The sequence below is a fragment of the Saimiri boliviensis genome, chromosome 1, assembly GCF_048565385.1.
Source record: "Saimiri boliviensis isolate mSaiBol1 chromosome 1, mSaiBol1.pri, whole genome shotgun sequence".
Classification (NCBI taxonomy): domain Eukaryota; kingdom Metazoa; phylum Chordata; class Mammalia; order Primates; family Cebidae; genus Saimiri; species Saimiri boliviensis.
In genome coordinates, this window is record NC_133449.1 from 146,138,036 (window position 1) to 146,163,280 (window position 25,245).

The 25,245-nt window shown below is 44.9% G+C and overlaps 1 protein-coding gene and 1 non-coding gene across 4 annotated transcripts in view; one reads left to right on the forward strand and one right to left on the reverse strand.

The window, feature by feature from the left end:
• COG4 (component of oligomeric golgi complex 4) overlaps positions 1-25,245 on the forward strand; it is a 35,737-nt gene that overhangs the window by 9,737 nt on the left and 755 nt on the right. For all 3 annotated transcript variants that reach the window (XM_003939926.4, XM_074406192.1, XM_010350650.3), the window contains 14 exons: positions 992-1,185; positions 3,407-3,512; positions 4,037-4,194; positions 4,980-5,038; positions 9,518-9,651; positions 12,200-12,318; positions 12,884-13,050; positions 13,840-14,005; positions 20,090-20,152; positions 23,054-23,170; positions 23,760-23,852; positions 24,398-24,481; positions 24,710-24,811; positions 25,086-25,214. In XM_003939926.4, the coding sequence (XP_003939975.3) occupies positions 992-1,185; positions 3,407-3,512; positions 4,037-4,194; positions 4,980-5,038; positions 9,518-9,651; positions 12,200-12,318; positions 12,884-13,050; positions 13,840-14,005; positions 20,090-20,152; positions 23,054-23,170; positions 23,760-23,852; positions 24,398-24,481; positions 24,710-24,811; positions 25,086-25,214 (1,691 nt within the window). The remainder of the gene's footprint in view (positions 1-991; positions 1,186-3,406; positions 3,513-4,036; positions 4,195-4,979; positions 5,039-9,517; positions 9,652-12,199; positions 12,319-12,883; positions 13,051-13,839; positions 14,006-20,089; positions 20,153-23,053; positions 23,171-23,759; positions 23,853-24,397; positions 24,482-24,709; positions 24,812-25,085; positions 25,215-25,245) is intronic.
• Positions 18,173-18,313, reverse strand: LOC120361885 (U4 spliceosomal RNA). Its single transcript, XR_005577934.1, has one exon. It is a non-coding gene; the product is annotated as a U4 spliceosomal RNA (small nuclear RNA).

The following is a 25,245-nucleotide window of genomic DNA, read 5'->3' on the forward strand; positions in this document are numbered from 1 at the left end:
CTTGTACCACCCTGTCTGTCTGTTCATCACAAGAAGGGTGAGTACAGTACAGTAAGAAACTTTGAGAGGCCACATTTATGTAACTTTTGCCATGGTATATTATTATAATTATTTTATTTTATTATATATTATTGTTGTTAATCTCTTACTATGCCTAATTTACAAATTAAACTTTATCGTAGTTATGTACGTATAGGAAAAAACATAGTATATATTAGGTTCAGTATTGTCTGTGGTTTCTGCATCCATAATGGTCTTGGAATGGATCCTCTACAGATAAGAGGGGACTACTGTATTCCCATTTCATGGAAGAGGAAATTGAATCCAGATCTACTGATTCTCTGGCCAGTGGGTTCTTTGTACTTGACCATATTGCCTTCTTTTAAAATGAAATTCTTAACCTGATGTTTTAGATCATCCATGATCTTTACACATTCTGTCTTTCTAGCCTTGTTTAATGGTGTTCACTTATGCATCCATTTATTGTGCAAATATTTCTCAAGCTCCTCCATATGCCAGGGAACATGCTGCTTGCAATACTCTGCAGATATTCTTTTCATCTTTCTGCCTTCTGTTACTTATTTCATTCCCTTTGCCTGGAATGTTTGTTCTGCCTGTGCAGGTATCAGAATCCTGCCCATCTTCAAGAGGTAGGATGTCACCTTCTCTAGGAAACCTTTTCTGATTAATTTAACCAGAAATGTGACTTTTGGCACCTTTCTTATGACACTTACTGTGTACTGTATTTCATCATCATTATTTGTGCACAAACGTTATTTCTTCTACTTGATCCTAACTTCTGTGATGGTATAATCATGGCTGATTCATCTTGTAATTATACATATTGCTAGCACAATATGTATAATTATCTTACACTTAGTAAGTGCTTAATACATATTTGTTGGATACATAGTATTACACAGACAAAGTGGCATGGACCTGACACAGTACTATTCTTTACTTAAACTTTCATTTTCTGCCCGTTGAGCAGGGAGCATGATTGATGCCAACCTGAAATTGCTGCAGGAAGCTGAGCAACGTCTCAAAGCCATTGTAGCAGAGAAGTTTGCCATTGCCACGAAGGAAGGTGATCTGCCCCAGGTGGAGCGCTTCTTCAAGATCTTCCCACTGCTGGGTTTGCATGAAGAGGGATTAAGCAAGTTCTCAGAATACCTTTGCAAGCAGGTATGGACCCTGATTGCTTGGCAGTATAATTGTGTGACTCTCTGCCTGCAGATTGGGGCACTTGATGGATGCAGTTTCTGTGGATACTTTATCTCTTTGGGATTGACTACCCTTTTTGCCTTGCTGTGTAGGCTGGCAAGACTGGATGCACGTGTTCATTCAGCACACTCTTTGCCAACCTGCTGTGTACCAGGCATGGCCAAGACATCTGCCAATGCACTTTCATTTCCAACAGACCAAGTGAAAGCATACGAAATTAAAATGCAAGTTTTCTGACAAGTTGAATCACTCTTTTCAAGCTGTCAGTAAGGAACTGACTTCTTTTAAGAGCAATTGGAATTCACGGTTAGTGGTTTTCAATACCAAGCTTGAGTCTCAAAATAAGCCACATTGAGATGAAGGAGGTGACCATATAAGGTTAAATCCTGATAAAGAAACAGGCTTTGGTTAAAGTCTCAAGACTTACCTACTCTCACCCCTTAGATGGAGAGAAGCAAGTCCAGCAGGCATTTGTGCAGAGGGTTGTTGGGTTTTGACTGATGGATTGATCAAGATGAGATCTTGGTCTGTTGCCCAGGCTGGAGTGCAGTGGTACAGTCACAGCTCATTGCAGCCTCGACCTCCTAGGCTCAAGCAAATTCTTCCGTCTCAGACTCCCAAGTAGCTGAGACTACAGGTACATGCCACCATGCCCTGCTAATTTTTTCTTTTCTTTTTTTTTTTTTTGTAGAAAAGGTCTCACTGTGTTGCCCAGGCTGGTCTCAAACTGCTGGCCTCAAGCTGTCTTCCCACCTCAGCCTCCCAAAGTCCTGGACCTACCACCCCACTCAGCCATTTTTTAGCGATATGTTTCTGTGTCTACTCCCCTCTCACCAAAAATTCTCTTATCAGACCATTATTCTGCTGTTAAGAAAAATGAGACCATTTCCTAAGTGCTGACATATTTTATTTTTTAACATGTGGCTTGTTAAACAGGGTACAAAACAATATGTTGTCATTCCTGTTTAAAATGAGGGAGTCAGCAATCAAGATATATTTGTATAAGCATAGGGTTTATTTTAGAAGGGTTAATAATGGTCACCTCTGAAGAAAATTGGGAAATTAAGAGACATGGGTTAGAGGAAGAACCACTTTTCACTGAACATTCCTTTGTTCCTTTTGAATGTTTAAGTGTGCATTTTACTCATTCTAAAAAATTAATTAAAAACAAAATACAACAGCTCTATGGTACTTTTTTTTAATCAGTATACTTTGCCTCCTGGGACCTAGAAATGGCTTCTACCTTTAATCCAGTAAAAATCCCTTCTGGAGTACCCAGGTTTTGTCCTGCTTGACAAACCACTGTTAATGATAACATGCCAAGCATAATGGCTCATGCCTGTAATTCCAACACTTTGGGAGGCTGACGCAAGAGGATTACTTGAGACCAGGAGTCGAAGACCAGCCTGGGCAACGTAGAAAAACCCCAGCTCTACAGAAATTTTTTAAAAATTACCCTGGCATGATGGCTCTTGCATGTAGTTCCAGCTACTCAGGAGGCTGAGGTGAGAGGATCAAGGCCACAGTGAACTATGACTTTGGTTCCCTTGTACTCCAGCCTGGGCAACAGAGTGAGACCCTGTCTCTTATTTTTAAAAATGATAGAAGGCTATACTTTTTTTTTTTTTTTTGAGACGGTGTTTCACTCTTGTTACCCAGGCTGGAGTGCAATGGCGCGATCTTGGCTCACCGCAACCTCCACCTCCTAGGTTCAGGCAATTCTTCTGCCTCAGCCTCCTGAGTAGCTGGGATTACAGGCACGCACCACCATGCCCAGCTAATTTTTTGTATTTTTAGTAGAGACGGGGTTTCACCATGTTGACCAGGGTGGTCTCGATCTCTTGACCTTGTGATCCACCCGCCTCGGCCTCCCAAAGTGCTGGGATTACAGGCTCGAGCCACCGCGCCCGGCCTGAAAGCTATACTTTGAGAAGATTGTTGAAACTGGGGACTCTCTCCCTTGGCTAATGGCAGTCCATATTTTCCGTGAGGAGGAAATAATGGAAGAAGAGCTACCACCATGTCCATGTTCTCTGTGCTGCCTGGGCTTCCAAACATCAAGAGAAATGTGAAAAAAAAAGAAAGAGAAAGAAAGCCAATGGGAAGCCTTTTTGGAAAACTGAGACATACCTGGTGTGAGGCTGGCCTTTCTGAGAAATGTATGTGAGTCTTCCCATTTTAGGTGGCCAGTAAAGCTGAGGAGAACCTGCTCTTGGTGCTGGAGACAGACATGAGTGATCGCAGAGCTGCAGTCATCTTTGCAGATACACTTACTCTTCTGTTTGAAGGTGAGCCTCTTTCTCCACTCTAGAGAGACTAGAGACATTTCTGTATAACACCTGCATCCTAGCCTTTCTTCTCACCCTTCTAGCCTGATGACTTTAATTTAATCATGTAGTTTGCTATGTTTTAATTGGTTGGATACTTAAATAACTTCCAGATTCAGTGCCTTATTAGCAAAGATTAGAGTATCTCCAGTATTCTGATCCTGCCTAATCCTCAAGCCCCAAACTCTGTAAGAATAAATTTAATCCTAAAATAAATTGCTGGAAAGCAAGTGATGTTGATTTCCAAAGATGCTGCTGTAGAAAATGGTATCAATGTAACTTACCAAATTCCTGCTGGTGTACCAAGCACTGTGCATGTTTAACATATTTGTTTAGCAACCCGTAGCATTGATTAGGCCTGTTTGTGTTCATATCAGAAAGTGTAGTGGCCAAAAGGATTGAGCTAGACCCTGGTTTAGTCTCAGATGGGAGCAAGTTATGAGAAGAATACTTGGAATACAACCCTCTTGCTTCCTCCCTTGTAGGGATTGCCCGCATTGTGGAGACCCACCAACCAATAGTGGAGACCTATTATGGGCCAGGGAGACTCTATACCCTGATCAAATATCTGCAGGTGGAATGTGACAGACAGGTGGACAAGGTGGTAGACAAGTTCATCAAACAAAGGGACTACCACCAGCAGGTGAGCAGGGGAAGCTACAGGTGGGGTTTGGTAGCAGTTTTAGCCAGGAACACTGAGTAGAATAAATTGGAAGGGAAAAAATGAAAAAAAGGTGCAAACAAGAAAAATAAATACTGAGTGCAGACTGGCCTGCATCTTAGCCATTGCCAGCTTACTTTGGACATGAGGTGTTGTTGAGTTGATGGTGGCCTCAGTTCAAGATTGAGAAGGAAATAAAAGGGGCATCCTGAAAGGAACACAACAGAAGTGGTAGACGTAGACCAATTCTCTGTCACAAAATGTGCACCATTGCTCTCTGGTGATATAATGACAATTCTATTACTTGAGGTGGTATTAAATGTCCAAGTAATTGTCTCTAATTTCCCCTTCATTCCTTAGATGTTAAAGACAATGTTTGCTTTTTCAGAACTTTATTTTTTCCTTCCTTTGAGCAGAGAAAGTAAAAGTAGGACATAAAAATAGGAGTGGCCTCATACAATTGTATTTCTAGAACTCCATGCTAGGAGACTGTATAGTCTATTGGAACACCATTAGTATGACTTTTAAGCACAGTAATAGAGGTGAGTATTATTAGCATCCAACCCAAAAACAAATATTTGGCCTGTCATCCTGAAAGCCCACTGCTGGCTTGAAAGAAAGGTAAGCCTAGTAAGCAAACTAAACCTAAACATTCTTGTATGCCAAAAGTTTGAAGTGACCAGCAAGAAGCCAGTAAATGGTGGGGTGGGGAAGAGTATTCTCATTCCTGTGGGGAAGAGTATTCTCATTCCTGTGGTACATTGCAGTTCCGGCATGTTCAGAACAACTTGATGAGAAATTCTACAACAGAAAAAATCGAACCAAGGTAATAATCCATCTCTCTTCTTCAGCCCACAGGAGTTTGAATTGGTAATCACTGTATGATTCAGACTACTGTGTTACAACGTGGTCTATGTTTTTAAAATGTTTATCAATTACTCTAATTTTTCAGTGGAATGTATCATATGAACAAAAGTATATATAAATTAAATGCGTAATAAGTCATGATCAGTACAATCACATGTCATTTAATGACTAGAATACTTTTTTTTTGAGACAGAGTCTCACTCTGTCACCCAGGCTAGATTGCAGTAGTGTGATCTTGGCTCACTACAGCCTCTGCCTCCCAGTTTCAAGCAATTCTCCTGCCTCAGCCTCCCAAGTATCTGGGACTACAGGCATGTACCACCACTCCCGGCTAATTTTTTTTATTTTTTAGTAGAAACAGGGTTTCACCATGTTGGCCAGGCTGGTCTCGAACTCCTAACCTCAGGTGATCCATCCACCTCAGCCTCCCAAAGTGCTCGTGTTACAGGCTTGAGCAACCACACCCCACCAACAACTGCAATACATTCTGAGAAACATCGTTAGGCGATTTTCATTGTGTGAATATCACAGGGTGTAATTAGCCTACTACACCCCTAGGCTATATGGTACAACCTATTGCTCCTAGGCTATAAACCTGAATGGCATATTGTTGTACTGACTACCTTAGGCAATTGTAACACAATGGTAAGTATTTGTGTATCTAAACATGGAAAAGGTACAGTGAAAATACAGTATTATATTACTGGACCACTATTGTGTATATAGATACAGTTTTTTGGGGTGGGGAGGTTGTTTCTGTTTTTGTTTTTGTTTTGAGATAGGGTCTTGCTTTGTAGCCCAGGCTGGAGTGCAGTGCAGTGGTATGATCCTGGTTCACTGCAGCCTTGACCTCTTAAGCTCAAGCAGTCCTCCCACCTTGGCCTCCCAATTAGCTGGGACCATATGTGTACACCACCACGATGGGCAAATTTTTGAATTTTTTGTTGTAGAGACAAAGTTTTGCCATGTTGCCTAGTCTAATCTCGACTTCCTGGGCTCAGGTGATCCTCTCACTTCCCAGAGTCTTCCCAAATTGCTGGGATTATAGGCATGAGCCACCAAGCCCAACCCAGCAGTTCATTTTTGACCAAAATGTTCTTATGTAGCATGACTACACTTTTGAAGTCCCCAGAGTGACTCTCCTCTTTCCCTCCTGGAAAGGTAACTACTATCCTAAAATTTTAAACTTTTACCTTTTTTATTTTTTAGAAACAGGGTCTGTTTTCCAGGCTGGAGTGAAGTGGCACAGTGGCACAATCACAGCTCACTGCAGCCACCAACTCGGGGACTCAAGTGATCCTATGACCTCAGCCTCCTGAATAGCTAGGATTACAGTCACCACTCCCAGCTAAATTTTTTTTATTTTTTGTAGAGATGAGGGTTTGCTATGTTGTCCAGGCTGGTCTTAAACCTCTCACCTCAAGTGATCCTCCAGCCTCAGCTTCCCAAAGCACTGGAATTGAAGGCGTGAGCCACTGTAATCCAGCCAAACTTTTACTTTTTATAATAAAAATAATATATGCTTGTTAAAAGAAAATCCAAACTTAAAATGTATTCATTCAATCAACAAAGTTTTACTGAGTACACATTTGGGCCAGATACTGATCCTTGATATGGCAGCAAGCAAAGTGAGCAAACAAACATAATTCTGTCTTCGTGGCACCTATGGTCTGTGAAGTAGACAGATAATAACTGTACCTAACACGTGTGTAGTATCAACTACATGCCAGACACTGTTCTAAACACTTGACAAATTTAAACACTTAACAAATTTAAATCATTTAATCTAAGGTTTCTTAACCTGCACTAATGGCATTTTGACTGGATAATTTTTTTTTTTTTTTTTTTGAGATGGAGTTTCACTCTTGTTGCCCGGGCTGAAGTGCAATGGCGCGATCTCGGCTCACCGCAACCTCCGCCTCCTGGGTTCAACAATTCTCCTGCCTCAGCCTCCTGAGTAGCTGGGATTGCGGGCACGTACCACCATGCCCAGCTAATTTTTTGTATTTTTAGTAGAGACGGGGTTTCACCATGTTGACCAGGATGGTCTCGATCTCTCAACCTCATGATCCATCCGCCTCGGCCTCCCAAAGTGCTGGGATTACAGGCTTGAGCCACCGCGCCCGGCTTTTTTTTTTTTTTTAAAACAGAGTCTCACTCCCATCACCCGGGCTGGAGTACAGTGGCACAATTTCAGCTCACTGCAACCTCCACCTCCCAGGATCAAGCAGTTCTCGTGCCTCAGCCTCCTGCATAGCTGGGATTATAGGCACTCACCACTATGCCTGGCTAATTTTAGTAGAGAGAGGGGTTCACCATGTTGGCCAGGCTGGTCTCGAACTCCTGACCTCACGTGACCTGCCCACCTCAGCCTCCCGAAGTACTGATATTACAGGCATAAACCACTGTGCCTGGCCTTGACTGGATAATTTTTTGTTAGCAGGGACTGTCCTATGCATTGTATAGAATAGCGTAGAAGCATCCCTGGCCTCTATCCACTGGATGCTAAAAGACCCCAGCAGGGTATGGGTAGGGGAATGGGGGAGCTGGGAATAAAATGTCCTCAGTAGAAAATCATTGATTTAATCCATAAATATTTTACAGATGAAGAAACTGAAGCCTGGAGAGGTCAAATGACTTGCCCAAGGTCATGCGGCTAGAAAGTGGCAGAGTGAGAAATGGAGTCCAAGCAGTCTGACACTAGAGTGGATGCTGTCAGCCACTGTGATACACTAAGTGTAGGGTGTAGGAGAGCATGGCATAAAGGCATGTGGCCTAATCTGGGAAAATTGAAGAAAGAATTCCTAAGGAAATGACCTTAGATCTGAGACCTTAAGAGTAAGTAGGAGTAAGATGTGAGGAGTGTTCCAGATACTGCAAGGAAAGCATGTGCAAAGCTCATGTGCATTTTAAAAACTGAAAGGCCAGTGTAGCTGAAGTGCAAAGAGTAGGGGAGAGCCTGAAATGGTGGATATGGAGAGATCATTAGAGTCAGGCCGTTCAGAGTCTTATATTCTGAAAGCAATGGAAACTATATGGTATGACCAGATTTATGTTTGTGAAGATCTCTTGGGGCCAGGTGCGAAGGTGGCCCCTGCCTGTAGTCCTAGCACTTCAGGAGGCTGAGTTGGGCAGATCACTTGAGCCCAGGAGTTTGAGACCAGCCTGGACAACATGGGGAAACCGGTCTCTATCAAAAATACAAAAATTATACAAACCAGAGTGCTTCAAAAAATTTTTTAAAACACAAAAATTAGTTGGGTGTGGTGGTACACTCCCATAATCTCAGCTACTTGGGAGGGTGAGGTGGGAGGATTGCCTGATCCCAGGGAAATTTAGCCTGCAGTGAGCTATAATTGTGCCACTGTACTCCAGCCTAGGAGAGGGTGACCCTATCTCAGAAAAAAGAAAAAGAGAGAGAGGAAAGGAAGGAAGGTTAGAGGAAGGGAGGGAAAAGAAAAGATCTCTTGGACTTCAGTGTGAAAAGGAAGTTAATTTTTGTATATCTTGTGAGGTAGGGGTTCAACTTGATTCTTTTTCATGTGGATCTCGGTTATCCTAGCAAAATTTGCTGAAAATACCCTTCATTCTTTTTTGAATTGTCCCAGTACTCATTGAAAATCAGTCAATCATCTGGACTCACAATTCTGTTCCATTAATCCATGTATCTATCCATATGCCAGTACCACAGTCTTGATTGCTGTGGCTTTGTAGTTAGTTTTGAAATCAGGAAGTGGGATTCCTCCAACTTTGTTTTTTTCAAGATTATTTTGGCTATTTATCTGGAGAAATGAATGGGTGTAGGGCACAGTTTAGTGGTATTTCCTAACATCCTCAGGGCTAAATTAGAGATTGGGGAGTTTTCTTTCACATGAGACATAGATAATCTTTATTCAAACCACAGAAGAAGCCAGGTGCTATGGCTCATGCCCGTAATCCCAGCACTTTAAGAGGATCACTTGAGGTCAGGCGTTCGAGACCAGCCTAGTCAACATGGTGAAACCCCATCTTAACTAAAAATACAAAAATCAACCAGGCATGGTGGCACACACCTGTAATCCCAGCTACTCATATGGCTGAGGCATGAGAACCACTTGAACCTGGAGGCGGAGGTTGCAGTGAGCCGAGATTGTGCCACTGCACTCCAGCCTGGGCAACAGAGCAAGACTCTGTCTCAAAAAGAAAACACACCTCCCAACCTTTTATTTACCCTCTGGCAGAATTTTAGGGGATAATTTAGGTGAAACAGGTGCTTACAGAAAATGTGGTTGACAGCTATCTCCGATTCTAATTGGGCCAGCAGATCCTGGAGTGCCATCTGGCAGAGCCAATCCTTATGGGCCCAGTGGGGAGGGGGAATTTGGGACTCTGTTTGCCCTCTAGCTCTGTGTCTAAGGGAATCCACTGTCCTCCTGTTCCTTCTGCTCCTGTGTCTCAGAGAACTGGACCCCATCCTGACTGAGGTCACCCTGATGAATGCCCGCAGTGAGCTGTACTTACGTTTCCTCAGGAAGAGGATTAGCTCCGATTTTGAGGTGGGGGACTCCATGGCCTCAGAAGAAGTAAAGCAAGGTAAAAGTATTTCCCCTATTTTTTGGGAGGGTTGAGATATAATTGGCAGTGTTTCATAATGGTTAAGCCACAGATTTCTTATTAAGGAAACAGTTGGGACTTATTAGCCCCTGGTGGTCTATAGGCAAATTGACTCCCAGGAGGAAATCTAAATTTACTGGATTTTAGAATTAGACTAGATCTTTGAGACCATCTAATCGTTTTACAGATGAGAACATTGATTCCCTGTTTTAAATTTTATGGGATATAAATTATACTTAAATAAGTTGTTTTTTTACAAAAAAAAAAAAAAAAAAGAATATGTAGGCCAGGCACGCTGGCTCACATCTGTAATCCCAGTACTTTGGGAAACCGAGGTGGGTGCATCACCTGAGATTAGGAGTTTGAGACCAGCCTGACCAATATAGTGAAGCCCTGTCTTTCCTAAAAGTACAAAAATTAGCCAAGCATGGTGCCATGTGCCTGTAGTCCCAGGTACTTGGGAGGCTGAGACAAGAGAATTCCTTGAACCCTGGGGGACAAAGGTTGCATTGAGCCAAGATCGCACCACTGCACTCCAGCCTGGTTGATAGTGAGACTCTGTCTAAAAAAAAAGAAAATATAATGTGTAGGATGTATAGGAATTCTCTCCTCCCCTCTCAGTCCCCCAGGCCCCCCAGTCACAGTTTTTCAAGGAATAATTGACATTGATAAGAAAGGGGGCTGTGTGCAGTGGCTCACACCTGTAATCCCAACACTTTGGGAGGCTGAGGCGGGAGAATCCCTTGAGCTCAAGAGTTCAAGACCAGCTTGAGCAGTATGACAAAACTCTGTCACTATATTAGATAAAAATTTTGGCTGGTTGTGGTGGCTCATGCATGATTCCACCACTTTGGGAGGCTGAGGAGGAAAGATGGCTTGAGCCCAGGTGTTTGAAACCAGCCTTGTCAACATAGTGAGTCCTGATCTCTAAAAAATTAAACTAAATTAAATTAACAATAAAAAATAAACATTTTTAAATTTTTTTAAAAAGGTATACCTGAGTCCAGTTTCACTTACAGATTGACTGTCTCCGTTTTTAAGATAACCATTTAATTCCTGCTGGCTACTAAAGCAAGAGTTAAACAAGAAAAAAAAAAAATTCTCCTGGGCAGATACATGCAGGGTTCTTTGGATTGGGGACCTGAGACCCACGCAGCATCTTTGGCATCTACATGGCTTATGCCAACAATCCATGGCAGGGGAGTTACAGAATCAGTGTATGAAGGAGATTGTGTGCTCATTTGGAGTTTGCTTGTCGATGTCAATGATGACTATCACTGTTCAGAGCTGTGCTCTCCATACATAGCCTTTCATGAATTGAAATTCAAATTCAAATTTAATTACAATTAAATAAAATTTTATTTTATTTTATTTTATTTTTTTGAGACGGAGTTTCACTCTTGTTACCCAGGCTGGAGTGCAATGGTGCAATCTCGGCTCACCACAACCTCCGCCTCCTGGGCTCAGGCAATTCTCCTGCCTCAGCCTCCTGAGTAGCTGGGATTACAGGCACGTGCCACCATGCCCAGCTAATTTTTTGTATTTTTAGTAGAGACGGGGTTTCACCATGTTGACCAGGATGGTCTCGATCTCTTGACCTCGTGATCCACCCGCCTCGGCCTCCCAAAGTGCTGGGATTACAGGCTTGAGCCACCGAGCCCGGCCTAAATAAAATTTTAAATTCATCTTTCTCACCTGGATTCTGGAAAAAAAAATTTAGTAAAAAAATATAAATATGTATTTCCTTAGTTCTATTTGTCACATTTCAAGTGCTCAATCGCTACCATGGCTAGTGGCTATTATATCAGACAACAGATATGGAATATTTTCCTTTTTGTTGTTGTTTGTTTATTTTTTGTAGAGACAGAGTATTGCTATGTTGCCCAGGCTGTTCTCAAACTGCTGGACCCAAGTGATCCTCCCACCTTGGCCTCCCAAAGTGCTGGTATTACAGGTGTGAGCCACCACACCTGACCAGAATATTTTCATTATCTCAGAAATTCTACTGGACAATACTGGTGTAAAGAATCAAGTAATCTATATCCAATATATTTTTGTCATGGAAACTTACATCTTTTGACTCCTATTAATTAATCCTAAAGGAATAAAAGAAAAGGAGTAAAAAGTTATTTGTACAAAAGTATTCACTATAATCTCCAATATTGTGATCTTTTATTATCTCTGGTAATGACAAAACGTTTGGCAATAACCGGGTATCTAAAAATAGGGTGGTTATTTTTCTCAATTTCACATAAAACAACAACAAAAAATAAAAGTAGTTTTTAAAATGTGGATTATGCACCTGATGAAATCCCACAGTCACGAAAAATTAGTAAGGTAGATGGAAACACGGAAAATATTTATAATATAATTTTTTAAAGCAGAATACAAAATAGCTATCTGTATCATGATTATAACCATGTAAAATATGTACATATTTGGAAGAAAGACCTGAGAAAATGAAAAAAGTTGTTCTGTTTCCCTTGGGGAAAAAAAAGTGAGTATTCCTTTCTTCGCTGTCCCCTAGAGCACCAGAAGTGTCTGGACAAACTCCTCAATAACTGCCTTTTGAGCTGTACCATGCAGGAGCTGATTGGCTTATATATTACCATGGAGGAGTATTTCATGAGGGAGACTGTCAATAAGGTAGGACATAGGATGCATCTCTTGAAAATGGGGCTTCAGGTCCAAGAAGCCAGGCTGAAGGTAATGGCTGAGGCATGTCATATTTCTTGGTCCTGCTTTGAGAATACTTTTGCATGTAGATTGAGTGGCACCATGTTGTATGGTTAAAGAGCATCTTTGGAGTCGTTGTGCTCTTTGTATACCTAGTTAGGACTTCTTCCCCAAGATTTACGAAAGTACAGCTCAGCTCAGCTCTTCAGGGAACCCACTTGTTCACCTTCCTGAAGGTATGTGGGTAAGGAACTTGCAGGAAGTAGGGCCTCTGCAGATGTCTTACACCTCAAGTAATGGATCTCCACAAGACTAAGGCCCAAAATATTTAATTTCTTCACCTAGTGATCAATAGGGAAATGAGCTATTTTGACAAGGAGGATGCATGCCTATCTGTGACCAGAACACGCCATGTTGGGAGAAACATGGACAAGGTACAGAAAAGGGAGCAGAGCTAGGGCCAGTGTACCCGGAATTATCTAGAATGTGACATGTAGAACTGGGACCCTCAGTGTTGGCTTTGCCTTTTGGGTAGGCTGTGGCTCTGGACACCTATGAGAAGGGCCAGTTGACATCCAGCATGGTGGATGATGTCTTCTACATTGTTAAGAAGTGCATTGGGCGGGCTCTGTCCAGCTCTAGCATCGACTGTCTCTGTGCCATGATCAACCTCGCCACCACAGAGCTGGAGTCTGACTTCAGGTACAGTTGACTCCCTTTCTCCTTTCTAGGCAGAAAGGCCCTTGTTGATTCCTGAGGCCCATTTGTTTCTGCCCTTTGTCCTCATGATTCTAGTTCAATTCTATATAGGACATAAGCTCCTGTCCCTAAAACAGTATCCTTGGCTCCAGGAAGCTGTTGATCAGCCAGATATCTTGTGGGCCAAATTTCTGTTCTCTGGACTTGACTGACAGGGCTTTGAGCCCTTAGATGCAGGAAAGAGAACAGGCAGTTCAGATGAAAGCAGTAGTTGTAATAGGTACCACTGCTACAAGCCGAGCACTATGCTATTCTCCTCCTCTTTTGAGGTCCTACTAACAACCCTATGAGGTAGGAACTATTAGCTCTGTTTTATAGATGAGGAAACTGGGCTTTAGGGAGAGTCCATCCTCGTCAAAGATCCACCACTTAGGAGTAAGAGGTGGAATTCAGAGCTGAGTGACTCAAAACCTGTTCTCAACTCCTACGTAGTACTGCCTTCACTAAGCCTCACGGCTTTGTCTGTTGGAGTGCAGTGGTGATGGCTAAAAGCCTCATAAACAGTAGAGATTGGCCAGTCTCCTCTGTTCTTGTCACATCAGTGTCCTTGAGTGCGTGCTGGTCACTTTCATACCCTGGCTCCTCAGGTCTCCTACAGTAGTCTCAAGGACTGGTTATTCCCCCTAAAAGAGTACATTGTGCTGCTGGGTCAGGGTGGTGGACACTCTGGCCCTTCTGTCCTGGAGACCAAGTTGAGCAGTATCAATCCCTCTATGCCTTTCTGCCCCCCAGAGATGTTCTGTGCAACAAGCTGCGGATGGGCTTCCCGGCGACCACCTTCCAGGACATCCAGCGCGGGGTGACAAGTGCTGTGAACATCATGCACAGCAGCCTCCAGCAGGGCAAATTTGACACAAAAGGCATCGAGAGTACTGATGAAGCGAAGCTGTCCTTCCTGGTAGGTAGCCCACAGCTCACGAGCTGGGTTGGTCTATCTCGAGAGATTACATTATGACTGCTAAGCCACAGTATAATAGGCCTCTAGCTAGAGACTTTTCCTCCAGTGTCTATATAGAAGGAAAACTCCTCCTTTAAGGAAAGTTCCTCCTAGAAGGTTCTGAAACCATTTCTTACTCAGGGACATATTCTGAGCAGCCTGAGCTAGGATAGAGGCTGGGCTGCCCAGCTGTCACCTAGCATTCTTTCCCCAGAGCACTGCCCAGCTGCTCGGGAGCCTACTGAGTGTCAAGCTTGGCTTGCATCTGTCACAGAACCAACAGCACCATCTGTGCCGGGCACCAGACTGCTGCTCTGAGCCGAGGCCTGCAGCATGAGTGGGTGCCAGTCCTCCCGGCCTGCCAGCATTGCTCTACTAGCACATCTGAGGCTTTCAATTTCCTCTGGAGAGGAGGCCTTATTAAAGCCCTTTGCTACCCAGACTGACAGATGTGATAAAGCAGCAAGTCTTACTATTGTGTGACAGCTTGGAAAGGAGAAGCATGGAAGGATGAAAAGATTTGTATAAAGCAACAGCCAGTTTATGATGAGACAGAGAGAACATAAATGAGTCCTAAGCTCAAGATCAGCCCTCTCTGGCTCATGCTGTCTTAGCATGCACAGGAGTGGCACAGACCAAGGTCCATTCTGCTCCATCCCCCACATTAGCCACATTCTGAGTCTTTACTCTTGAGGCTCAGAGCCTGAAAGAAACATCTAGTAGCAGAGCTGTAAATCTGTAGTCCACAGGTGGGGTTGGATACAAAAATGTGCACATGCATTTTTCTGGACACAGGGTTCTTAGCTTTTATCAGATTTTTTTTTTTTTTTTTTTTTTTTTTTTTTTTTTTTTTGAGACGGAGTTTCGCTCTTGTTACCCAGGCTGGAGTGCAATGGCGCGATCTCGGCTCACCGCAACCTCCGCCTCCTGGGTTCAGGCAATTCTCCTGCCTCAGCCTCCTGAGCAGCTGGGATTACAGGCACACGCCACCATGCCCAGCTAATTTTTTTGCACCTTTAGTAGAGACGGGGTTTCACCATGTTGACCAGGATGGTCTCGATCTCTTGACCTCGTGATCCACCCGCCTCGGCCTCCCAAAGTGCTGGGATTACAGGCTTGAGCCACCGTGCCCGGCCCTTTTTTTTTTTTGAGATAGGGCCTCACTCTTGTTGCCCAAGCTGGAGTGCAGTGGTACAATCTTGGCTCACTGCAACCTCCACCTCCTGGGTTCAAGTGATTCTCTTGCTTGAGCCTCCTGAGTAAGTGGGATTACAGGCATGCACTGCCACACCCAGTTAATTTTTTTTTCTTTTTTGAGACGGAGTCCATTCTGTCACCCAAGCTGCAATGCAGTGGCATGATCTCGGCTCACTGAAACCTCTGCCTCCTGGGTTCAAGTGATTCTCCTGCTTCAGCCGCCCGAGTAGCTGGGACTACAGGCGCACGCCACCATACCCGACTAATTTTTTGTATTTTTAGTAGAGACAGGGTTTCACCATGCTAGCCAGGATGGTCTCGAACTTCTGAGCTCAGGCAATCCACCCACCTCAGCCTCCCAACGTGCTGGGATTACAGGCGTGAGCCACCGCGCCTGGCCTAATTTTTGTATTTTTAGCAGAGATGGGATTTTGTCATGTTGGCCAGGCTGGTCTCAAACTCCTGACCTCAATTGATCCACCTGCCTTAGTGCTGGGATTATAGGCGTGTGCCACTACACCCAGCTATCAGATTCTTAAAAGGGTCTGTGACCTCAAAAGAGTTCAAAGTTGTTACTTTCAGAGACAGAAGCCTAAACTTGCTAATACCTGCCAACCCCTGTGCAGAGGAACCCACAGTAACTGGTTATCAGACAGAGTCAATACAAAAGCTATTTAGGCAGCCCCACTCTCTTCCTGTCAGAGAAAATATTTGCCCTGGGCATGGTTTCTGTCAATCAAGGATATGGTTGCTACCAAAAATGGGTCAGCTCCAAAGAACTGTTGCCGTGAAATTTGTTACCTTTGGAGAACTTTTCCAAAATGCCTAGTAACCAGCATTACATGATCGTGAACTGACTTAAGTTTTTTATCTTGTTTGTATTCTTTCATTTTTTTACAGAACTTACTTTCATTTCTGTGCTCAAAAATAATCATTGGCTCCTTGTTGCCTGCCACGTCAAAGCTAGATGTCTTTGTTTAAGCCTCCTAAATCTAACCCATCCCACCTTTCCAGTTCTGTGTTCCACCGCTTGACTACACGTCTCCAAAACCGGCCAGTGCATGCTTGCTCTGTGAGGACCTCCCATTAACACAGTTTCATTGTTTGAGGCCCCAGAAGATAAGACCAAAAAGAAAGGCAATGCTAAATGCTTGGTGACAGTTTTCTGGTTTTCCTGATACCATGTATTTAAAATGTCATCACTCCCATTTCAGGGCCTACTTTTTTATGTCACCTTGTTTCATTTGGCTGTCAAGATGAATTCCCCAGGCATACTGACATCATGCACCGTGGGCAGGGAATAAGCCCAGTGAATCCATGCTTACTAGGGCTGTCAGTACAAGGGAAACTTTGAAATCAATACCATTTGGACTCAAATCTATAAGTCCATTATGACAATTATTCTTGGTGCTATTAAATGCCTTGGAAACACTTATGTTATGGCCTTCATCCTTCAGCTGTCATGACAGGAGTTATTTGGACACTTGTGACATGATCGGCCTTTTGTTGTGGTATATTAAAGAAAGACCTTTAGGCTTATCTGTCCACAATCAGAGTGGCCTGAACAGCACTGTCAGCATCATAACTTTCAGCATTGACTGCAGGACACTGACAAGGGAAACACTCTGGGGAAGATGAGAGGGACTTCCTAATCGCAGCCCCTGGGGTTCTGAGATCCTCCTTTTACCCTGAAATCCTGAAGCTCCTGACTCATGTCTCGAAGACTGGCTCCTCTTTACCTCAACCCTCCTTTGCTGATCATGCCACCAGCACACCAGTTCACAGGCAGTGGGATCCCCAGGCCCTCTAATTCCTCCCACACGTGGCCTCTAGATGAGTATTCCCAAATGACAGTTGTGCTCATGTGGCATTCACTGCTTTAAAAATCCTCAGTGCCAGCCCACTGTCCACAGGACACAGAGGCAACTCTGCAGCAAAGCACCCAAGTCCCCATCAGGGTCTGCCCTTCGCAGCTCTATGTCCTACCACTTCCCTGCACGTGTCTATGAACTGACTGTGCTATCTCCCAGATACCTTTTTGGGTTTTCTGCCATTCTGCAATTGCTTACATTATCCCCTTTCCAGAGTATGTTCATTCACTCTCTTCCTGATTCCACAAATATTTATTGAGAAACTTCTGTATATCAGACACTGTTCTGGGTTCTAGAGCTACAGGTGGCTATTGAAATTTACCTTTAAATTAAAAATCCACTTCCTGAGTTGCATTAGCTATGCTTCAGGTGCCCAGTAGCCACACATGTCTGTGGGCTACCATACCAGACAGTGCAGTTAGAATATTTCCATCATCATCAAAAAAAAAAAAGAAATAAAAAAGAAAAAAAAAAAAAAAAAAGAGTATTTCCATCATCCAGAAACGTAGACAGCGCTATGTAGAGATGCAGTGATGAAGAAAACAGGCCAGATCTGTGCAGACAAGAAACAGATAAACCAGAGAATGTCAGGAAATCCTAAGGACTGTTAAGAAAATATCAAATAGGGCCAGGCGCAGTGGCATGTGCCTGTAGTCCCAGCTACTCGGGAGGCTGAGGCTGGAGGATCGCTTGAGTCCAGGAGTTCTGGGCTGTACTGCACTATGCCAATTGGGTGTCCACACTAAGTTTGGCATCAATAAGGTGACCTACCAGGAGCAGGGGACCACCAGGGTTGCCTAAGGAGGAGTGAACCCGCCCAGGTCAGAATCAGAACAGGTCAAACTCCCGTGCTGATTAGTAGTGGGATTGCACCTGTGAATAGCCACTGCACTCCAGCCTGGGCAACATAGCAAGACCTCATCTGTTTTTAAAAAAAAGAAAAGAAAAAATAAATAAATAAACAGTGAACAAGAAAGAGGCTGATGGGGTGGAGAAATGTTTTCACCTTCATCTCCTGTCAGAATTATGTTCCACTCTTTTTTTTTTTTCTTTTTTGTAGTCTCTGTAGAGACTGTCAGAAATTGCCAATGCCAACTATATTGTAAGTCAGCACGGCAGGATATTGGGAAAAGTTTTCAATTAGCAATAATCATGCCTCAGATAAACATTATTGGCTATAATACTGCCACTGTGCAAAGCTTATGTTCCACTCCTTTATGTTTATTCAGCTCAACTACCACCTCTACCATGGAACCTTCCTTAGATTCCTTACACCGAAACAGTTTGTTCTTTCCTCCGAATGGCCAGAGCAATTAGTGCCTTAATATTTTTGCCCCATGCTACTTTCTTTTTTACTGGAGACAGAGTTTCACTCATGTTGCCCTGGCTGGAATGCAGTGGTACAATCTCAGCTTATTGCAACCTCTGCCTCACAGGTTCAAGTGATTCTCCTGCCTCAGCCTCCCAAGTAGCTGGGATTACAGGTGCCTGCCACCATACCTGGCTGATTTTTGTATTTTTAGTAGAGATGGGGATTCACCATACTGGCCAGGCTGGTCTCGAACTCCTGATCTCAGGTGATCTGCCTGCCTTGACCTCCCAAAGTGCTGGGATTACAGGTGTGAGCCACCATGCCCATACTACTTTTATCATTGGTATTTCTGCACCTAGTCTATAAGGCAGTTGAGTTATTAAAGAAGTCGTCTTTGGACCAGAGTAGGGAGATCAGAATTCCTTTTTTTAGTTTATTGGTATATTATAAAGGAAGTTATCTGGGATACAGATGAAGAGATGAATAGGGCGAATTATGGGGAAAGGGGTGTGGAGCTTCAAGTGGCCACTATCCTGGAAGCTCAGAGATGTGAATTCTAAGCCTGGCTCCAGCTTTGTGCCCTTGTCACTCTGAGTGTCTGAGTGTCTGTCCCTTATCCTGCTTTATTATTCTTCCTGGCATTATATAATACATTTGTTTACTATCTGGCTTCCTTGCTGTAATGTTAGTCCTGTGAGGGCAGACCATGTCTGTTTTGTTAATTGCTTTCTCTTCAGTGCCTAGAACCATGCCTGGCACATCCAGGTGCGCAGTAAATATTTGCTGAATCAGTTGCTGTCTGACCTTGATGACTCATTTTACCTTCTTTTTTTTTTTTTTTTTTTTTTTTTTTTTTTTTTTGAGAGAGTCTCACTCTGTCCCCCAGACTGGAGTCCTGTGGTGCAATCTTGGCTCACTGCAACCTCTGCTTCCTGGGTTCAAGCGATTCTCCTGCCTCAGCCTCCCGAGTAGCTGAGACTGCAGGTGTGCACCACCATGCCTGGCTGATTTTTTTGTATTTTTAGTAGAGACAGGGTTTCGCCACATTGGCCAGGCTGGTCTTGAACACCTGACCTCAGGTGATTCACCTGCCTCGGCCTCCCGAAGTGTTGGGGTTATAGGCATGAGCCACCACACCTGGCCAAATCATTTTGCCTTCTGAAGAAATGAGGAGTCTCATTTTCTTCCATGCACTGGGCTTGATAATGCTTATTCTGTGAGGGGTATTGGGCAGATTCCATGAGATAAAGAATGAGAAAATGCCTCATAGGTGGCAGGATCTCTGGAAGTTTTTCTTTAATGAATGTCAGGCTTTGTATCACTGATCTGGGGCTTGGCCATTTGGACCCTCAGAACTTATCCCAGACCTGTATGCCTGAGTCATTTCTGATCTGTAGGTAACAGTACAAAAAGACCTAAAGACCATAACTTTAGGCTCCCTGGCATTAGGCAACCAGAAAGGGCAAGCCTGGTTCCCCATTCTGCCTGATCCAAGATCTGAGTGTCCTGCCTGATGCAGAGGTGTGGCCTTTCATTAGCCGAAGTCTGAACTCCCACCAGTCCTTCTCTAATCCTCGTGGAGCGCAGCTGTCAGCCAGTCTGGCATTGGAGTGGGTAGCAGGCACAGTCAGCAGGAAGTCACATTCTTCCTTCCTCATCTCCCAGGTGACTCTGAACAATGTGGAAGTCTGCAGTGAAAACATCTCCACTCTGAAGAAGACACTAGAGGTACAAGGGAAATTGCCTATCAGCAGTCAGCAGCCACCTCTTCCCATGTTGAGAGACAGCCCTGTATATACATCCTGGTGAAGACACTCATCCTGGTGACATTGAGCCACACTTGAGGGGATTCCTTGGTCACTGACATGATAGCAAGGCATCCTTAGACCAGTGGGAAAAGCTTAGGAGTTGAAAGATCAGAATTCAGAGTAGATCTTCAAGGCTTGGCATGGTGGCTCACACTTGTAATCTCAGCACTTTGGGAAGCCAAGGCAAGCAGATTACCTGAGGTCAGAGTTCGAGACCAGCCTAGCTAACATGGTAAAACCCTATCTCTACTAAAAATATGAAAATTAGGTGGTGTGGTGGCAGTTGCCTATAACCCAGGAGGAACTGTTGAACCTGGGAGGTAGAGGTTGCAGTAAACCAATATCATGCCACTGCACTCCAGCCTGGGCAACAGAGCAAGACTCTGCCTCAAAAAAAAAAAAAAAAAAAAAAAAAATTATTATCTTCTAGCACATAGTTGGCATGTCACCTTGGACAAGTCCCGTAACCCTCTGAGCCTTAGTTTTCTCATCTATGAAAGGAGATACATAGCTTCATCCTGCCCTAGTTTGGGTTTCTTGGATGGGCTAATGAAAACACAGGATTGAGGCCAAGTTGCATACACCTATAAGCTCAAAATTTTTGGGAGGCCAAGGCAGGAAGATCACTTGAGGCCAGGAGTTCAAGGCCAGCCTGGGCAACATAATGAGACCTTGTCATTTAAAAAGTAAAAATAATGGCCAGGCATGGTGGCTCCCACCTGTAATCCCAGCACTTTGGGAGGCCAAGGCAGGTGGATCACCTGAGGTCAGGAGTACAAACCAGCCTGGCAAACATGGTGAAACCCTATCTCTACTAAAAATAACAAAAAATTAGTTGAGTGTGGTAGCCGGTGCCTGTAATCCCAGCTGTTCGGGAGGCTGAGGCACAAGAATCACTTGAACCCAGGAGATTTAAGTTGCACTGAGCTGAGATCGTGCCACTGCACTTCAGCCTGAACAACAGAGTGAGACTCCATCTCAAAAAAATAAAAGAGAGCATAATGGCTCAGGCCTGTGGTCCCAGCACTTTGGGAGGCCGAGGTGGGTAGATCACCTGAGGTCAGGAGTTCAAGACCAGCCTGGCCAACATGGTGAAGCCGTCTCTACTAGGAATGCAGAGGTTGGCCGGGTGTGGTGGCACATGCCTGTGGTCTCGGCTGCTCAGGAGGCTGAGGTGGGAGAATTGCTTGGACCCTGGAGGCCGACATTGCAGTGAGCCGGGATCATGCCACTGCAATCCAGCCTGGGATCATGCCACTGCAATCCAGCCTCCAAAAAAAAAAAAAGAGAGAGAGGGTCTCGCTTTGTTGCCCAGGCTGGTCTTGAACTCCTGGGCTCCAGTGATACTCCTTCCTTGGCCTCACAAAGTTCTGGGATTACAATATTGAGCCACTATCCTCAGCTTTTCAAGACTTATTATCATGGCTTTGAATACTTTTTTTTTTCTAGACAGAGTCTCACTGTCACGAGGCTGGAGTACAGTAGCACAATCTCAGCTTACTGTAACCTCTGCCTCCTGGGTTCAAGCGATTCTCCTGCCTCAGCCTCCCGAGTAGCTGGGATTACAGGCACACACCACCACATCCAGGGAATTTTTGTATTTTTAGTAGAGACAGGATTTCACCGTGTGGGCCAGGATGGTCTCAATCTCTTGACCTTGTGATCCGCCTGCATCACCCTCCAAAGTGCTCGGACTACAGGCGTGAGCCACTATGTCTGGTGGCTTTGGATAAATTATTAACTTCTGTGCCTCAGTTTCCTCATCTGTACATTGGGGATAATAATTTTATCTACTTAATAAAGGAGATACTTTTTTATGGAGGTCAAAGTAACTTACAATAGTTGTGGAGGTTTTGGGTTTTCATTTGGTTTTGTTTTTAGGGAGAATAGATACTTTGGTCTCACTCTGTTGTCCAGGCTGGAGTGCAGTAGCACAGTCATAGCTCACTGCAACCTTGAACCTTTGGGCTGCGGGGATTCTCTCACCTCAGCCTCCCGAGTAGCTGGGGATGCAGGGGCACACCACCACATCCAACTAATTCTTTAATTTTCTATAGAGACCGCTTCTCACTATGTTTCACTGCTGTTCTTAAACTCTGGCCTCAAGTGGTCCTCACACCTTGGTCTCCCAAAGCGCTAGAATTACAGACATGAGCCACCTCACCCAGCCTGGTACTTTAATAAAAGTAAAATGCTTAGATCAAAGCCAGGTATACAGTAAGCCTTTAAACCTTAATTATGATCTTGGCCATCTTTCTTTGGCAGCCAGACCAAAATATTTAAGAAGAGAAACTGGCTTCTGTGGTTTTTTGTACATGTAAATAAAATTTTAAAAGGAGAAGTAAATAAATAGAAAAGTGGGGGAAAAGGAGAAACTCTAGCAATAATAGCTAGTGTCTCCTGTGCCAGGCATCGAGCTAGGCATCTTGTGCTTCATCTCATACATGAGGAGGAGAAATTTATGTTCCCATTTTATAGACAGGAAAATTGAAGCTCAGAAACTTTAAATCATTTGCCCAAGGTCACTCAGCTAAGTCCTGAGCCAGGACTTGAACCTCAGAATGTGTGACTCTAAAGATACAAAAAACTTTCTGGTATTTCGGTTCTTGTTCACTTCCCCTGACACTGGTACCCCCATATTACAGAGGGAGAAGTGGGAGCCGAATGGATAACCACCAGGATAGAATTCAGGTTTTCCGAAACCCATCCAGGGCTCTCAACAGTAGAACTGGCTGGTGGCATATTGACCTCCTCTCTGCCTCTCCTTACACTCCCATGGCCCACGTGTGCTCAGTGGTCTTACAGCAGTGTTATCCCCTAGAGTGACTGCACCAAGCTCTTCAGCCAGGGCATTGGAGGGGAGCAGGCCAAGGCCAAGTTTGACAGCTGCCTGTCTGACTTGGCTGCCGTGTCCAGCAAATTCCGAGACCTCTTGCAGGTAAGACCCAGGTTCAACTGCTAACTGAATCCTGTGCCTGTGCATTGCTCTAAGAAGAGTGTTACTGGCTCATCGTGTGCAAAGAAGCCAGGAGGACGGGTGAGGGAGGGGGCAGCCAGCAAGCCCTGGAGTTTGGAGTTGTACAGGTACCTTGAGACTAAAGGCCCTGTTGGTTTTTCATCAGTGAAGTTGTCACACTGACAAGCCCACATCTGGTTCCTCTAGACTTTCCGCTTGGCCCCACAATGTCAAGAGCCCTTAGAAGATGCTCAGAGGAAGTGGAGCCACACGGTTCTGACCTGTGGCCATAGCCTAGCACTGGGCACTCTGAAATCTGTCTTGAGAGTTTACCGGAACAGCCTCAAGGCCTCATCTCCACCCTGGACCTGAATCAGCTGAGATCTGGAGAGGGCATGTTCCTGGCTCCTCCTTTCATTAGCACTAGCTCTGTTACAACCTCCAATAGGGCCTGCAGAAAGCCTCAGTGCTGGAAGAACGCCTTGCTGTCAAGGGATGGGTAGAAGAGAGGGGGAAGGGATGGGGTGTGCCTGCTGTGTCTGACATGTCTCCCCAACTTGTCCTTGTGCAGGAAGGGCTCATGGAGCTTAACAGCACAGCCATCAAGCCACAGGTGCAGCCTTGGATTAACAGCTTTTTCTCTGTCTCCCACAACATCGAGGAGGTCAGCCTGGCCACAGGCAGCCATGAAGCCCCGATGACCCCTCACCCCCATCTCCGGCTGGAGGGAATGGAGCCGTGAACAGACTAGACCTTCCATGCTTCCCAGGCCCACTTCCCCGACCCTCACCCTTGAACACTAGGTTCCTCCCGGGAAGCACTTTGTCCCTAGTCAGAAGAGCTCAGAAAGATAAGGAGTTTGCCTTGACCTAACTCATTCCCTTGTATTGGAGCTCTTTTTGCCCTACTTATGATAGACTTAGGAGCATTTTTTCCTCCCGGCCTAGTTTCATTCCTATAGAACATGAGATCCAAGAAGGAATAAAATGCCAGGAACTTCACCCATTATATGGGCCACTGCTACAGCCTTGAGCTGTTTGCTGGTCAGTTTCTGCCAGTCTGGGTGTCTGAGCTGGTTTTAAACTGAATGAGTCAGAAGGCACAGAGAAGGAAGAACATCTTACCTTATTTTCTTAACGGGGTAGCAGTGGGTGGCAGCGAATGGTACTTCTTAAGAGGCCTGTGGTGACCAGCCCTGCTTCCTAACAGGAAGAATTCAATGACTATGAGGCCAACGACCCTTGGGTACAACAGTTCATCCTTAACCTGGAGCAGCAAATGGCAGAGTTCAAGGTGAGCAGGGGCCCTAGGGATCCACTTAGGGAATTACCCACCTCTGCCCAAACCAGCAGCCTGCAGGATCTCATCACATTCCTTCTGGAGACCCTGAAAGCCCTTCCAACCCTAACGTATAGAAACACTCCCCGGTGGCCTCACATGACTGTCCTCACCCTGAAAGACTCCAGTGGAGAGGCAGAGGGGTTAGGTGGGGCTCGGCTGATGTCAAGCCTCTGTGTGCAGGCCAGCCTGTCCCCAGTCATCTACGACAGCCTAACCGGCCTCATGACCAGTCTTGTTGCCGTGGAGTTGGAGAAAGTGGTGCTGAAATCCACCTTTAACCGGGTAAGGTGAAGGGGTCATGGGTCTGCAGCTCTTGTGTCTCCTCCGAGGAAGACAAGTCATGCCACCACCCAGGATTTGTATCCCCCCCTCCGCTGCCCACAGGCCCTGCACATCTGGGTCCAGTCCTGCCCTGGCTTCTGAGGTCTTAGAGCAAACTGGAGCCACAGGGCACCACCTGAGGCCTGGCCGGCCTTGCCACCAGCTCTGGGGGCAATTGGAGGCCAGTTCTGCCTGGCCAGGCCTAAGTAGTGACTGGGCTTGGGTTCTCCTGCAGCTGGGCGGTCTGCAATTTGACAAGGAGCTGAGGTCACTCATTGCCTACCTTACCACGGTGACCACCTGGACCATCCGAGACAAGTTTGCCCGGCTCTCTCAGATGGCCACCATCCTCAATCTGGAGCGGGTAGGTGGGGCACCCTTGGCCCAGCCAGGGA